Source organism: the organism of the source record quoted next, unplaced genomic scaffold, assembly GCF_019419815.1.
Source record: "Pyrus x bretschneideri cultivar Hongxiangsu unplaced genomic scaffold, Pyrus_bretschneideri_v1 Contig44, whole genome shotgun sequence".
NCBI classification, from domain to species: domain Eukaryota; kingdom Viridiplantae; phylum Streptophyta; class Magnoliopsida; order Rosales; family Rosaceae; genus Pyrus; species Pyrus x bretschneideri.
Window position 1 is genome coordinate 3,428,277 of NW_025999768.1, and position 17,688 is coordinate 3,445,964.

At 38.6% G+C, this 17,688-nt stretch overlaps 2 protein-coding genes across 3 annotated transcripts; both read right to left on the minus strand.

The window, feature by feature from the left end:
- Positions 1–4,049: 4,049 nt before the first annotated feature.
- Positions 4,050–6,316, minus strand: LOC103949143 (putative glycerol-3-phosphate transporter 5). 2 transcript variants are annotated; one of them, XM_018647940.2, is made up of 2 exons: positions 4,960–6,316; positions 4,050–4,714 (listed from the first exon to the last, which is right to left on the minus strand). In XM_018647940.2, exons 1-2 carry the CDS (start codon positions 5,855–5,857, stop codon positions 4,164–4,166), a joined length of 1,449 nt encoding a protein of 482 aa, XP_018503456.2. In that variant the 5' UTR covers positions 5,858–6,316; the 3' UTR covers positions 4,050–4,163. The 2 variants fall into 2 exon arrangements, with proteins under 2 accessions (XP_018503456.2, XP_009358520.2); XM_009360245.3 differs by having other exon boundaries at positions 4,870–6,309.
- A 125-nt stretch (positions 6,317–6,441) lies between these two features.
- Positions 6,442–11,516, minus strand: LOC125469680 (110 kDa U5 small nuclear ribonucleoprotein component CLO-like). The gene is made up of 11 exons (XM_048567338.1): positions 11,360–11,516; positions 10,216–10,966; positions 9,982–10,050; positions 8,693–9,889; positions 8,474–8,572; positions 8,232–8,390; positions 7,872–7,957; positions 7,595–7,793; positions 7,321–7,431; positions 6,984–7,190; positions 6,442–6,850 (listed from the first exon to the last, which is right to left on the minus strand). The coding sequence occupies exons 2-11, from the start codon at positions 10,954–10,956 to the stop codon at positions 6,752–6,754; spliced, it is 2,967 nt and encodes a 988-aa protein (XP_048423295.1). The 5' UTR covers positions 10,957–10,966; positions 11,360–11,516; the 3' UTR covers positions 6,442–6,751.
- Between the last annotated feature and the right edge of the window lie 6,172 nt (positions 11,517–17,688).

Sequence of the window (17,688 nt, forward strand, 5' to 3'; positions counted from 1 at the left end):
TCTCACTAATATAAACAACTATAAATTTCATTTTTCAATTTAAAAAATACAGTAGCATACATAGAAATAAATTATTACCATAATTTCAAGGACTTCAATTAAAAGTTGAAAACCAACAAGGTTTCAATCAAAGAATATTCATAGTTAGGAACCGCATTCAAAGTCTCCTTATATTAAACATCATTCAGCATGTGAGGGAGACTTTGATTTCTTTTGGTGTTCGTCCTTTATCTCCAAAATCTGCTCACCACCACTGATTTTGTTTGCCCATTTGAATTTTCTAGGGAAGAAAAGGTCACTAGAGGGAGACTTGAGGTGACTGCTCTACAAGAGAACGCCATAGCTAAGGACATCCCATTAGAGATCCACCTTTTGCTGATTAACTAACTAGCAATACTGAAACTCATCTAAAAGTGATAGATTGGGTGATAAGCATCACCATCACTTAGTCTGCCCTTTCCTTTGGATCTATAGCGGGATGTCCTTATCTATGGCGTTCTCTACTAGAGCAGTCACCTCAAATCTCCCTCTAGTGCCCTTTTCTTCCCTAGAAAATGGGCAAACAAAACTAGTGTTTTCCTTTGGATCTATAGCGGGATGTCCTTAGCTATGGTGTTCTCTACTAGAGTAGTCATCTCAAGTCAAGTCTCCCTCCAGTGGCCTTTTCTTCCCTAGAAAATGGGCAAACAAAACCAGTGGTGGTGAGCAAATTTTGGAGATAAGGGACGAACCCCAAAAGAAAACAAAGTCTCCCTCACATGCTGAATGATGTTTAATATGTAATTAAGTAGCAAGTGGATTCCAGGTAAATGACTGAGTGATGCAAATTTGACTCGCTCATCAGTCTTCCTTGCCGGTGTTTATTTATTTAGATATTTTATATACAATGGTATTATATAATTAAAAGGTGAGACATAATTACTAACTATCTAACCTACTAATGCTATAATTCTATTAAAAAATCAAATGAAAAAATAATTCAGTATCGAACTTATCGTTCACGATATTCGAAACTGGAACTTCACATACTCATGAAGATGAATAAACTATGTTTTCGTTCTTTGTAATAATATATAAGAGAAATTTCAGTACATTTAATAAACTATTATCAGTTAATTTCCCTACCTGGGAGTTTGCATTTACTAATGAATTGTATTTGATTTTCTAGAAAGGGTGGCCTACCTTTTTTTTTTTTTTTTTTTTTTTTTTGAAAGAAAGTACAATATTTATTAAGCAACAAAGAATACGTACATATTGAGGATAGTGTGCTCAATAGGCCTCAATAAAAATCTTGACGAGGCTTTCAACCTGATCTAAAGAAAAGAGCGTCCCGTACAAACTAGAAGCCTATCCTCACATGAACAATAACCAAACAAAATTAGAAACCCTTCTCAACTAAAATGTCCTGTATCAAATCTGATGGCTCCTCAAACCACACCACCTCCTAAGGACTACTAAGGCCCATCCGAGCAAGTGGATGCGCTGCCATGTTTCCTTCTCGCTGAACATGACTGACCATCGAGTTCGACAATCCTGCAAGAAAACACCGCAAATCGTTGACTATAGGCCCTAAGGGGGAAGAATCATCCCCTTGTCCCTTCAAAGCAGCCATCACCAAGCTAGCATCACCTTCAAAAATAATTTGACAAACCTCCGGCCAACAATGATGTACCAGCAACACCACCTGACGTGCAGCCAAGAACTCCGTGTAAATTGCAGAGGCTGGTCTCACAATGGGACCTGCGCCGCTGCCATGAAGTCCCCCAAATGATTTCATATCACAATCCCGAATCCCTCCCCCTCCCTCTTGGCCCCCCAACCCCACCCCCCCCCCCCCTCGGCGGCCGGGGACCATTCTGATTCCAAGCCCCATCAAAGTTACATTTGAGCCAACCCTCCCCAGGTTTGCGCCACTTCTTAATCTCTCGATTAACCTTCTGCCTGCCAGTCTTATTCCACTTGTGAAACTTATGCATCCATCCCTCGGTTCTAATCACAATATCATGACGTGGTAACAAAATGGGTTATTACAAAGATTTACCTTCGAGCAAAATTACATTTGATTTACAAGAGGAGATCTTTGAAAATGAGGTCTTAGCCGGCCATGATTCGACGTTATCTTAAGAAAAATGAATGCACTGACATATTTCTTAAACAATAATGTGTGACTTTTAAGTGGACAATTTCACCTTTTGTTTTCATGTCAAACCAACTGGCCTCACATATATGGTTCCGCTGTTAAACGTATTTTCTTCCATTGGTTCTCAACAATGCTTTTAGGTTGCACCAGGGAAAATCTATTTAACGATGGGAATCATCTGAATCAGTTCTTGGATGATGATCCAACAATATCTCATTCATGGTTTGGATGGTTATTAAGATAATGGGATAACCGAGTTGAGTTCATGAATTAAACTAGGTCGGGTTAATTACACTTTAACAGATACCTTTTTGACTTAATGAATCTATTAACAATTCCCGCTGCATGTGCTATATCAGCACGAATACACACCAAAGCATATATTAATCCTCCAACCAAATTAGCATATGGAATACCATCCATCTTCATCTTTTCTTCATTAGTTTTGGGACATTGTTGACTGTTCAACTTGAAGTGAGCAGATAATGAAGTTCCTACAGGCTTAGTGTCCTTTGTTACTCCAAACTTTTTTAACAACTTCTCAAGATATTGCTTTTGAGACAACCACACCAAACCTTTTTGTCTATCCCTTGTGATCTTCATTCCCAATATTTTCTTAGCTTCACCGAAATCCTTCATTTCGAACTCCCTTCTCATTTGCTCCCTCAACCCTTCTATCTTTAAAATATTGCTTGAGGCTATGAGCATGTCATCCACATAGATTAACAAGTACACGAACGAACCATCTTTCAACTTCTTGTGGTAAACACAATGATCATAACGTAGTCTTGACCCTTCATAAACTTGTCAAATTTTAAATACCACTGCCTGGGCAACTGTTTTAAACCATAAAGAGATTTTCTGAGCTTACAAACTAATCTTTCTTTGCCCTTCACTTGATACCTCTCAAGTTGTCTCATATATATCTCTTCATCCAAATTACCATGAAGTAATGCAGTCTTCACGTCTAGTTGTACCGATTCAAGGTTGATGCTTTAAACCATAAAGAGATTTTCTAAGCTTGCAACCAATTGCTTTCCTTCCTCTAGGCAACTCCACCAATTCCCAAGTCTTATTCTTGTGAAGGTAGAACATTTCATCGTCCATTGCATCATGCCATTTACTCTCTTCTTCACTATTTACTGCTTCTTCAAAATTAGTAGGAATTTCAGCCTCCATTACTGGCAATGCATATACCATGCAGGCCATACAATCTTTATATCTCGCAGGTAAGGATGTCCCTTTTTCCCTTCCTTTTGGCTATGCAATCATCTTGTTTCTTTAGTTCTTCTGATGGTGTTTCTTCTTCGTGATCACTCTCTTCATGTTCAAGTTGATCACCTTGCCTTTCTTCTTCCACAGCTTCCTTACTTGGCTGTGAATTCACAATTACTTGTTCCCCAAACTCCACCATCTGAACATCTTCCTTCAATTTCATGTGACTTTCATCGAATGTCACATCTCTACTTACTATAATCTTGTTCAACTCGGGACACCAAAGTCTGCAGCCTTTCACACCACTATTGAGTCCCATAAAGACAGCTTTCTTGGCTCATAGATCCAGTTTGTTTTCCTTCACATGAAAGTAGGCATTGCATCCAAACACTCGTAGCTTATTGTAGTCCCGAGTTGGTTCTCTAGACCACACTTCAATGGGCGTTATGCCCTCCAATGCTACCGATGGTAGTCGATTAAGCACATGACATGCATAGCTCAAAGCTTCTGCCCAAAATTTCCTTGGCAGCTTAGCTTGAGATAGCACGCAATGAACTTTCTCGAGCAAGGTCCTATTTAGTCTCTATGCAATCCTATTCTGCTGTGGAGTATGTCTAACACTGAAATACCGAGTAGCTAATCAAACATCTAATCTAACAAAATTTATCGTTTGACCAAAAAAAAAAAAAAAAAAAAAAAGAAGAATAATGAATGTCGAACAAAACAATGAGATACAAAAGACGTAGAGAAATGGATCTGCCTAAAATCTACTTACTTTGTGGTATGACAAGAAATTAGAAAATCTCAATCACTGTGTGCCTCCTATGCGGCTATATAAAGACCATTTTCCCTCATTCAATTTCCCTTTAATCTCGGTTCTCGCAATCCGAATCAAAAACAAAGTTGCACAGAAAATAGCAAGAATCAGCATAACAAACACGTTGTTCCACCCCGTCGTGGAGATATACCCGGCCAAAAGCGGGCCAAGAGCTGCCCCAACAGAACCTGTTCCGTCTATGATTGCAGTTACAGTGGCTAATGCTCGGGAATTTCCTTTGATCGTGGTCTGCGTACCAAGATCAGCAGCAACGGCTGTTGTGATGAGTGAGTAAGGGCCATTCACCAGCAATCCCGAAAGAAACATCAAAACAATGTTGGCGACCATCGATAGGCTTCCATAAAGCCGGTAGAGAACAAGGGCTGGAACCGAAAGTAACAAAAACACCATTGAGGTTACAGCTCGAGCTTCAAGCATATCAGATATCAATCCTGCTAAAATTCCACCAAAGACTCCTCCAATATCGAATATGGCTGAAAGGTTCCCGGCAGTTTTGTGTGACAAATGCATGCCGGCAACAGCTGCAAGGTTTAACAAAACTCACAATGAATACAACAAGATTAATGAAGGTGGTCGCTTAAAACTGAAGCATGACTGCATGAACCCTACAATAATCACAAGACTATCCCAAGAATTCAATTGCAATCATGTATACAAATCTAAACTGAGGAAGTACCTGTGTGCCTTATGTAAAAGGGCAACCAATAAAGGAAAGTGTAAGACACAAGCTTCGAAAAGAAGAGGCAGAAAGCAAATGGCGCCACACCTGGTAACCTCCATGCCTCTAGAAACCCAACTGCAGCCAAAGAACCTGTGTCTGCATCGGCATCTGCATTCTCTGTTCCAAAATCTGCAGTCTCTGATCCAAGAAGCCCTGCTTCCTCTGATTCTACTTTCTCCTCCAAATTCTCCACGCCATTAACTTCCACATTCATCTGAATCTCCTTCACCGGAGACTCAAACCCCAAGTCTTCTGGACACACAGGAAGAAACAAAAACACCACAATCCCAACCAAAATCACCAAAACCCCGGGCACCACAAAGGACCAACCCCATCCGAATTCCAAGACCCCAGATGCCACAACCGACCCAATGATGTTTCCAACCGAGGTATGCGAGCTCCAGACCCCCATGATCAACCCCCTCTTCCCTTTCTCAAACCAGTTTCCCACTATAGCCACCACACAGGGCCACCCAATCGACTGAACCAATCCACAAAGAAGTTGAACCGCCATAAAGTACCCCAATACATGAACATCAAACCAATATCCTAACCCGAAAAATATCGTTAAAATGCCACTACACATCATTCCAAACACAAGAAACAACCTCAAATCAATCCGATCACCGACATGCCCTGCAAAGTACATTCCAATCGAATACGCGGAAAGAAACGCAAGATCAAGCTCTCCTAGCCGGTGGGTGCCCCGGGGACCATCAAAGGGAGCCCACCCCGTGTCGACGGAGCTCGAATTGGCCTGAACTGTGGGCCCAAGCACGCTCTTGACAATGCTTGGGGACTTTCTGGAGGCATGGAAGGAAGCATAGGCGAGGAAGGTGATGATTAGGACTGAAATTTGGTGGAAAGCTAGGGTTTTGTGTGGGGGTTTGAGATTTGGGAAAAAATTGAGAGCTGGAGCTAGTGTTAGGGTTTCGGATCGCATTTTGTATCTGATCCCAAAATATTGCTCCACAGAAATGCTCAGATTATACAGTAACCATACTTACAGAAAAAAATGGTGGATCCATAAAGATGGAATCTTTAATGCACGGAAAATTCAGTGGCTGCAAAGAATGGAAAAATGTATAAAACCCCTAATTTTACCTGATTTTTCCGATCAAATCTCTGTTTGTGCAGAGGGGAAAATGGGGACGAAGCTAGGGTTAGGGTTTTGGGATTGCCTCTGTGAGATCCGGTATCGAAATTTGTAAAGAAATCTCTGTATAAAATCATAAAGAGTAAAATAATAAGGATTTCGGATTTGTGTTGAAATTTGAAGGAGGAAGGCCTGAGATTCAAAGATCGGGGCTTTCCTGGGGACGTCTTGTCTAAGAAAGCCCCAGGTTTACCAAATAAATTATTAAATTAAATGGAGTGAAAGAGAAAAGTCAAAATCGTGGAAATGGAAGATCTTGATGACAATGTCAGTTCTCTAAGTTAGTCACACATTGTTATTCGTAAACGTGAAAACACGTAACAATGCATAATTAGTTTAAAACACATGACGGCGTAAACAAGTCTCTTTCGTAGAAAAACGGGATAAAACATGTATAAATTAGAGAGAACAGTATCATCAGATAACATTACAATTTAGAAATTCTCAGACCAATTTTTCTATGAAGTTAGGAAGGATTTGACGAATATAGGACACAACGGTCGCAAGGGTGTTGGACATCAAAAAGTTACAACAGCTAAATTTACTCTTGCATTCAAAATTGTAACTTGTAAGCTCAGCGCTACAACTACTTCTACCGGTTTTCATCCAAATAAAATCGCGTACAATTTCGTTCCTCAACTTTGGACATGTGGACAAGGTATTGTGAAGCCCCCGCCACAATCATATCATTTGCAGATGAAGATCAGCTGCCTGCTGAGCCAGCTCCACCATCATAGCCTCGTCGAAGAATTTGTTTATGCTCACATCCTCGCTCATTCCCTGCAAAATTCAACAAAGCAAAACTCAGCCATGTAACGAGGCAGCAGCGCATACTTTGGAAAAAATTTAGCACGTGAGTCAAACTATTCTCGAGGTACCAAAAGTGGAAGAGAGAGCAGACGGAATGTTTTACCTTTCTACGTCTTGTCTTGACCATAAACTCACGGGCCAGATGCTGAATCGGGGCAGGTTCAAGGGGTCGCAGAACGATGCTCTTATCAAGTGGATCCCCAGGGACTATAGCCCAGTGATCGAACACAGAGAGGCAGAAAGCCTGTCCTTGGGTATGGTACCTCAAATCAGTTTCAAAGCCAAAAGATTCGATCACCGGTAAGAACGCCTGAAATTCAATGGACGAGAAAAATAAATGAAATCAATAGTATGACTGCACAGTCTGCACTCCCATGATAAAAACCAAGACCAGTATAATGCAATTGAAACCCTACAAAAATAAAGTTAATCCAACAAACCTTGACGATATAAGCAGGGGTCCCAGGTTGAGGAACATCAGCTGTAACGTGTCCACGCCTGCGAGATAGAACAGTGTAGATCGCAGAAATACAGTCGATAGGTGTTTGTATCTGAAACAACAGCATCAGACATAAATTAGAAAATCAAAGTGCAGAGCCACTCATTGAAGTGAGGGGATTCATTCATAAAGCAATCTAAGTTCCTGAGGACTTGTATACAACCCTTATTGAAAATCAATCTCATTATGTGTTAAGTGAAGGAGCAAGGATTCACCTCCACATAATATACTGGCTCCATAAGACGTGGTGTTGCCATCAGGAAAGATGAATAGGCCACACGTCGAGATGTGGGAATGATCTGGCCAGATCCACGATGCAGTGGCTCTTGGGCAATCCTTGCATCCACAATTTTGAACTTTACATTTCTGATTGGTTCATCACAAAGGGGTCCTTCTCGAGCACCCCACTGAAACCTGGGCAAAATAACATTATAGTGAGCAGTAAACTGAAACAACAAATAGGGGAAAAGGACAAGAATTCAAATAAAATACCCTTGAACAATTGAATCCTTCACAGCATTCAGCAAGCTTTTGTCGACTTCAGTGGAAAGTGTGTCATCTAATAGAATGTTAGGTCCCTGCAAATATACCTTTTTGTCAAACAAAAGCACTAGGTCTGGAACGTATAGCTAAAATTTGAAGAAAGGCAGAGGGAGGGAGAGATGAATAAAAGAAAGTCATATAGAGGATATATAAAGCTATGTTTTGATTTCGCAATGTGATTTGCTATCCGCTGGTTGGGGCGGGGCTAGATGAAGTTATGTTTATACTATATTGGGATTAAAACAGAACCAAGGACAGCAAAAACACTTCGTAAACAAAACAACGTGCTGCCTGTAGCAGGTGTATTACCTGCTTATCAGGGCCAAATGCCCATATGGACCGTGCAGCAAGAACATCCCACTCATATCTAGTCTGGAAAAAATTGCCAATATCCTTCCGAGACCAATCAATGCTTACAACACCATTCTCAATGTCCTCAGCAAGTCCTCTCTCCAATGGCTCTGCAATCTACAAAAGGACAAAGGTTTTTAGCACGTCATAATTAAAAAACTGAATCACATAAAATTTCTGAAAATTAGGTTGCTTCTTACCATAGTTATTTTATTCTTCTTATTGGGTGTTTCAGCAAAACATTTCATTGACGATGACTCCACCACTGTTTCACAAAATGAAACAACAGGATCCGCAACCTACAAACAAACGCATATCCATCAAGAAAAAAAAAATTCTTGACATCCCTGAGAGGTGGAAAAATTGCGTTGAAAGAAAAAACTGTGAAGAGAGGATGAGAACTTGGAGCAATCAATTACCTTGACTTCTACTTCCGAATATAACTCTCTAAGATCCTTCATTATTGAATCCAAGTAGAGTTCTCCAGTACCTAATATCGTGTGCTCCCCAGACTCCTCAACTTTAGTGATTGCAAGAGGATAACTCTTGCTTATCTTTCTTAGTCCCTCCACCATCTTTGGCAGCTCACTTGGATTTAGTGGCTCAGTTGCTGTTTTCACAACTGGCAGAGTATTGAACTGAAGAGGACGGAAGATGTACACATCCTCGTCGTAATATTCATTACAGATGGTGGCAGTTTTCATTATAGAAGCATCCACACCTTCAATAAGAACCCAAGTACCAGGAGGAGCCTCGGCTATTGGTATCCTGTCTCGAGCTTGATAAAGCCATAACTTAGTCACCTCTTTTACTGTCATGTCCTCCTCATCCTCTGGTGAATAGCCTTCTCCCAATACCCGTACAGTCTGCCCTGTCTGAATCTTGCCACTATAAACCCTACCAAATGCATCAAACACACTACAGTCGGACTTGGGATACAATTTTGTCACATTGACCATCAAAGGACCATCAGGATCACAATCTTTCATCGCCTTGTAAATCAAAGAGTCTTTTGGTCCAGTATATATATGGTCTACTTTCCTTGTTGCGGCACCTTTAGGAGAAGGAATATGTTGAACCAGCATATCAGTAAAGCCTGAGGCATATCCAAAAACTGAGCTACAAGCCAACCTCAGCAGAGGTCTAACATTCAACTTGTAAGCTGCATTGCTGAGGGTGACACCAAATTCAGCAAGAGTTGCCTCCACACTCTTTTTATGTTCCCCAATCACCTGGCTATAAATTTTATACAGGGGTTCGAGCACAAACTCGACAAATGACCTTTCGCCTCCACTGGCAGGGGGTTTTTTCCTAAAACTCCTGTCATCTGGATGATAGTACATATCTCCCCAAAGACGAGAGGCAAACTTATCTACATCTGTATTATCAGCCCCATGGAGTTTAAGATATAGCTTTGCAAACGATTGCAATGTGAATGACCATCCTGCGGTAGCACTTGCAAAGCAAACATTTCCTGCAACAGGGTCAATAATTTGTACACTGCCAGCAGTTGATGAGGCCACAGTTATGTTGGTATTAATGACGTCCAAAGTATGCCTTATCTTGAAGTACGCATCTCTTGGGGGCAATTTGAGTTCAGTTATCAATCTGTCAACCTTTGACATGAAAATTCATGTTGGTACTAATGACAATATAATTAATGGGTTCATGAGAAATAAAGAAGCCCTGAAATAAGAGGAAATCTTACCTTGTTGATTACAACCACAATTGGTAGGCGCTCTTGGATTGCATGGCGTATAGCCCTCTCGGTATTTACCTGCCAATCAAAATCATAAAATTTTCTAAGCAAGGGGAATATCATACCCATTCTGACATTCTTCTACAGATGAGGCAGTGATACATGACAATATCAAGTATAACAAGGGGCACAACATCATATTGCATATTCATTATTCAATGAAACAAAAGATGAGTTGCTCACCATCATTCCTTCGGCAGCATCCACAATCAAGACAACACCATCGGCAAGCCTAAGGGCTGCAGTCATTTCATCAGAGAAATTGACATGACCAGGTGTATCCATGATGTTGCACAAATACGATTTACACTTGCTATCCTCAAGTACAAGGGACATAGGAACTGTCTTAATGGATATCCTCCTCTCTTGTTCATCAATCCTTGTATCTGTGTACCTCATGTGCTTATCGCTATTTGAATCAAAAGTAGACATATGGTGAGTCTGCTCCACCAACATATCCATGAACACTGTCTTCCCGTGCTGCAAGTGCCCCACAAGTGCTACATTCCTAACCAGAGAAGGGTTCGACATAAGTCCCAAAAGGAACTGGTTCGACACATAGGTGGAAGAATCCTTGACACCAACCTCAAACTTGACATTCCTAACAGGCTTAATAATGGGTTGTTCCAGAGGCTGTGCATCTTCATCCATAACCAATGTCTCAACATCTTCACCGTAGACCTCTTCCGCGGTTGGATAATACTTTTTATCCTCAGCAAGGACAACCTGGTTGTCCATATCGACATCATTGGAGGCAGTCAGCCACCCATTGGGACCAGCAGCTGCATCATCGCCGTCCGATGCATCCCTATCCTCTTGCCTATCGGGCAGCTCCTCATCCTCGTCCTCTCTATCACTCTCTTGATCAGACTCGATTTCCGGGCCTATGTAATTCCCAAACTCATCGTACAGACTGTCATCCATCCTACCAAATCTGCTATTTCAAAAAATCTATTACTTCACTAAAACACTAACTAATTCACTTAAATCAAGTGGATTCCAACTAAATTCGATACAGGAACAAGTTGGTCATGTTAGTTTTCTCAAAGTAACACAAAAATTAAAACTTCGTTCAAATTTTGGAAATCTGGCAACAAGGTTTAAACTTTGAATGCAATTTAACACTAATTAAGCCACTGAAATGAAATGGGTTCCAACCAAAACCCGAAAAGAAACAAATTGTCGATGCTCTCGATTTCCACTAAGTTACAAAGAATTAAATTTGTTTCCAGATTTTGAAAATCTTGCAGCAGGGTTTGAATATAACTACACAAAAATATACACATATTCGTAAGTGAAAGATGCGAAGCAGAGAAAGGACCGTTACCTATAACGCTCCAAGGGCAGAGCCCAGAGTCGGAAGCACTGTTCGGAGTTGAGAGAGAGAGAGAGAGAGAGAGAGAGAGGGGTTTATCGAGGGGTTTCTGGGCGGTGTGCGAATAGCGGAACTTCGTCTCTTTTCTTTCACTTCTGTGTTTTGTTGGTGCTTTTGTCTTTTAACTGGACTGGGCCCTATTTTGGGATGATATGATTTGGGCTTCATTGTTTTGGGCTCTTTTTTATTTAGGCCTTTTTGGGACTAGGTCGATAGAGAGAGAACAAAGTCCAAGTCAATATAATTGTTAATTTAAAGATATTAAAATTTGGGCGCCCGAATGGCTCATTTACGCGAAACCGATTTGGTTAGTCAAAAATACTTGAAAGTGTTTTTTATCATATAAGTGTTTGTTAAAGGTTAATGCTTTCGGAAATGAATTATCTCCGAATCCCTTCCATTTAATCATCCTCATCAAATAATATGGGTCATTAAAATTTGATCAACGGCTAAAAACATAGACCCACTATAAAAGTTATAATAACTTTAACCGTTAGATCAAATTTCAAGGGTCCGGATTGTTTGATGATGGGATTAGGTGAAAGGGATCCGGAAAGAATTTATTTCCAATGCTTTCGATAGAAGCTACACTTAATATTACGGCTTAATGGTATTATTCTTTAATTGTAAGTATAGATTTTAGGTTCGATTCTCGTCAAATGCGAATTTGAATTACATTATTGTAAGTCGATTATGAAACTTAACTCATTCTTCTATTCCTTATTATAGATATTAAGGTTTGTTCAAATAAAAAGAAAATGCTTTCTATAGAAGCAGTTCGAAACCGAAATTGGAGTTGAACTTTGAGTAACATGAAAAGAACTTACATGCCATGCCACTAAGCTGCGAAATTGACGTTATATCAAACTATTCATGCAATGTTATATGAGCAAGTTAAAATATATAATAGGCACATCTTAGGGTTGAAATATCATCTTCTTATTATTTGATTGCATGTAAATTTCTCTCCTCAAATACGAGTGGATATTCTTAGTGCATCAAATTGTTTCGAGTAATTTTTACCTATCAGTATAATCCAATCAATTCATTAAGAATGATCAAATGTATTATTTTAATATGGAGCTGCATTTTATTGATATCATAATACGCAGCATATTCAACATAGTACCATTACGGACAGATACATGATCCTCTCCAGCTGAGCTGAGCTAGTCTGGTGGTGATCTTGAACATGATTAGTAAACTAATTAACTAGAAAACATGATTAGCACATATTAAACCACAAGTAGTACACCAGAAAGTTCTTGGTCAAGATCATTAGTTAGCACTTAGCAGCGACCACCCGGTCCACCTCCACACCCGTGGCCGTGATGCCCTGGTCCTCCCGGACCGCCTGGAGGTCCATGGTGACCTGGACCGCCTGGAGGTCCATGGCCGTGAGGGCCGGGACCTGGAGGGCCGCCAGGTGGCGGCGGACCATGGTGAGGTGGCCCGTGGTGCGGTGGTCCGTGGTCATGCGGTGGCGGAGGGCCTGGAGGTTGGTGCATCTTCGACAATCTTCTTAATTTGCAGCAGTTACACAGAGACTTGTAATTCTTCGATCCAGCTACTGTCTTGTTTTTTATTGATGCGGCGAAACTGTTGAAGAAAGTAGTGGGATTTTATAGTGCAATGGTGTCGGTGCAAAAAGCAAAAGATCAACGTCCACGTAAATTATCTTCACTTTCTTGCTGGTAGCCACATTTCTTCGTCGCGACAGGCGCCACATAAAAAATAAAAGATCTTTCATATTTTATATGAAATGTTATCCATCTAAAAGAACAATGATAAAAGTGGTGGGATCGATATTCTTTTTTATTTTTCTGGTCGGTGATATGTTGCAAGTTAAACATGTGTATCACGCAGAGAAGATTTTTGTTTCTGTCTTGTTTCATTGTGTGTGGTCATTCTTCTGAATTAGGGCAACCACAAGATTCATAAGCCCACATCAACAAGTCGAGAAACAGATTTTATGTTACGAGTTTGTAGTTAGGCCATATTTGAATTTTTTGTTCTTTGGACGAATTTAAAAAAAAAATCTAATTTTTTTTTTCTACAAATACCTACACCATTCCTACAACATTGAAAGCTGAAGATAAAATGTGTCATGTAGATAAGAATTCTATCTAAAATTTGCACAACCAATTACATCTCGACACGTGGCACTCGACATCTTATCCAAAAAATTATTAAGTTTACGTAAAGATAAGAAATTTGGATAGTTACTCACTTTAGCGACACGTGTCACTCGAAATCTATCCGAAAAATTATTGAGATTGCATAAAAATAAGAAATCTGGAGAGTCACTTACGCTAGTGACACATGTCACTCGAAATTCTATAAAAAAATTATTGAGATTAGAAATCCGGAGGCTTATTCATTTGGCGACAAGTGACTCTGAAAATATGTCCGAAAACCTTATTTTAATATGGTAGTTTAATTTAATTAACCATATTAATTTAATTAAAATAATAAATTATGTTTGACCTATGACCTTTGGCCCCTTTGGTTGGAGATGGTTTTTTTTCAAAAGGGCCTATGGCCTTTTGGCTCTCTTTGTTGGAGATGATATAAAATATGGTCTAATATTATTTATTAAAATATAATTTCTTGCAAGGCTATAGGGCTAAAGGGAGCCATTTGGCCATGCGGCGTTACATTCATATAATACAATAAGAGTGATGTTATTCTTACCTCAATGTCTTGTCTTCCCACCCACTTTTTAATGATTTTTTTAATTACAAATTTGTCCATTTACAACAAGACTGACAAGGATATTAATTATCTTGTTTTACTTAATTAAAAAAAAAAAAAAAAAAAGGTTGGGTATGAGAGACAATTTGTCTGCCTTAAACCCTAACTCATATTTTCATCTCCTTTCATTCAGAGAAAGTAAATAAATAGCAATGGACTTAGAAGATGACTTTTTCATTGAACAGGTGAAAGATGATGCTTCTACAGAAGAGGTAGAAGATTATGTTTCTATTGAAAAGGTCGAAAAATAATTTGTGTGTAGGTCATTTGAACTTGTCCATCGTATTTTTAAATTTGTCGTTGTCGAATTCTTTTGAATTTGGATACCTCTGTCGTTTCCATGTGAATTTGCAGACCTTAGTGGTTTTCATTTACATATTATCTGTTATATATTTTAAGAGACAATTTTATAATTTCATATGTAAGTATATATTAAAGGTAATTTTGGAAATAATAGTGGGTGGAAAAATAGCATTTTAATTTTTAAACTTTTTAAGGTGGGTGAGATTATAATGTGGATGGAAAAATAAAACAATGAAATGAATCTAATAGTTTTCTACATACATTTTTTATTTAACATTGTGTTATTAGTGCGGTTGTATTATTAGTGCGGATTATGCACTGACGATATGCGCATATTTATTTGTTCTCCTACATCAGAAAAGTTAATTGTAGTGATGATGTATATGTTAATTTTATTTGTTTCTTTACACTGATCATACTTCAGAAGCTAGCTTTTGCAGCAATTAAATTAGACAGTTCTCAATTAACAGATCGAATTAAAGACCAAAAATTATCCATGACCTGCTGCACGTCGGGTTTTTAGTTAGTTGCAGCATATTTGTTTGTAATTAGATTTGCATCTTAATTCAAACATGAAAGGAATGGAAATTTTGCATCTTAAACCACACTTTGACCAGCAGCTCAGTGCGTACCAAATTAACTAATTAATTAAGAGGAAATTAAAACCACAAACCCATCTTATTAATTTACATAATCATGCATACTTTTTGGGTACACGAAGTCATCATTCATTAAAAATGCATGATCATGAGAGTACTCACCGACTTAGTTAAAACTAGAAATTACATTACAATACACCATACATCTACATACATGCATGCAAGCATATATATTCATCATACGATGGATGATGATTCATGGGTGGTGATGACCAGGACCATGATGGGGATCATGATGTGGCTTGTGTGGTTCAGGAGGGCCAGGGTGAGGGCCAGGGGGAGGTGCGTGAGGTCCACCGCCTGGCTGAGGAGGAGGAGGAGCATGGGGTTGCGGCGGAGGAGGCTCAGGATGAGGTGGTCCGTGACCATGGCCCGGTGGTGGTGGATGGTCAGGCATGTTTCTCAGTCGATCTTCTTTTTTTCTTAGTTCCCTGCAACTATAAAAGTAGATATATTGTTCTGAAGTGTGTCAGAACTCGACGATTATGTAGATTTTATAGGAGTGGATAAAGCATTAAAGTTAGGTCTTTAATTTTGTATAATATATTTTAATTTGCCTTTTTGTTAATGGGGTGCAGAACTACGTGGAGAAAGGATAGAAAGCTATGTAGATACAGACATGGTGTTTCTTCTGTACAGGTAAAACGTGTCCATCACATGCACCAACTGCTAGTCACACCCGTCGATCCATGGTTGTCTTGCTGGTAGTTGAATACCTACAATTCAACTCAATATTTCTCTGCCGATACCTTGATCAACTATTCAAACACACCACAATTAAAGGGACTTGTATTGTCTATTCTCTCCATCCTATACATTTCTCTTTCTCTTTTATTTATAATCACGGTTAAATCACGTTAACATTTTATATTGATTTTTTTTATATAAATAATAAAACAAAAAACAATGAGAATATAAAATGTTAATATGGCTTAACTGCGACCACAGAAATAGGAGGGAATAGAAATGGTATGAGATAGAAAGGATAGACAATCCAAATCCCAATTAAAATGCTGCCATTTTTCTCTACCTCCAATTTATAAATAAATAGAGATAATCATATGTCTTGACACATTTGAAATTATCGATTTTCTCTGTCAAATGAGAAGAACTTTCCCAAAACATGTATAGCTTTCTGTATATCTTTCTAGTAAAATGTAGTTAATATGTCAAATTTTAGTAGAATATAAGGGCCATGTTCCATAATTATCCTCGTGATGGGAATAATTTTGTCTTTCACATCTTAGTTAAAAAAACTATGTTGCATTCCTTGTCAGATAAAAAAAAACTTTCATGAAACGTATACGATCTTTCTCTAAGTTTCACATATGGAAGATGGAGGTCAATTTTTAGTAAAATATAAGGCCCATAAGTTTCATAATTGTCTTTGTGATGATAATAACTTTGCCTCACATCTCAGGTATACCAATGTAACCAATCACCACTACAAATTTCATGGCTTCATTGTACTCGTATATATACCAAACACGTAACCCTATCTTATCATAGGAGTAAATACTATATTTATCAAATTTTTTTTATACAATAGTGTCATCTACATACCCATTCTTTCTTCTCACACACTTCTCTTAATTTTCGATCGGAAACGATATGAATTGAAGAAGACGAGTGACTAAAAATTAACAAGAATATGTGAGAGATAAAAATGAGTGTGCAAATAACACTGTAGATCCCATATTTATTAAAAATATTATACACATTTAGTATAAAAAATATGATAAGCCTAACATTTTTCCTATTAGAGCATTTCCATCCCTAATAAATTTGCTAGCCCAAAGCATTTCCATCTCTAACAAATGTGCTAGTCCAAAGTCTATTTTTAAGCGCCCCTCCCCCCCCCCCCAAAAAAAAAAACCTCCACTTCACCCCACCCAATAGGATAGCCCAAAGTAGAGGCCATCTTTGAGCCCACACATAATGGACTGAGCAATAGATCGGCCTACATGACGCCAGGCTAATGTCAGACATGTGAATTTCTTTTTTTGACTGCTAGCGTGTGGGATACAGAGGTGCGGGTTCCAGCATTAAAAAAAAAGTCAGAATCTTACCATGGGCCATGTGTCCACTTCTGGGCTATTGGATTTCTTTTTTTTGAAATTCAACGGTCCAGATTAATTAACTTAATAAAAAAATTGTTTAAAAATAAAAGATTATATATACACACACACACCTAACCATCTTTCAAAACTGTACTTTCGAAAAATGACATGAAATGTGACAAAATTGGTTAAAAATTATATCCGAAATTAAAAATAAAATTATTTTTTATTTTTTTATAAAAAAAAATAATAATAATATTTTAATACGAATTGACTAAATTCTTGCCCACCTCATTTTTTAGGATGGATGCACTTGACTAATTAATGTTCATTGGAGTATATTACTATTCATTTAGGTGGATTAAATGAACTTTGAGTCAACTCATTTTTTAAAGGTGGAGTTGCTCTTAACTTTGTTTTATACTGAATACATTGGGTCGAAACTTGATGATCTAGGCCCATATATTTGATGGTTCGGTCAAGCCTGGTCCATTGTAGAAACTAG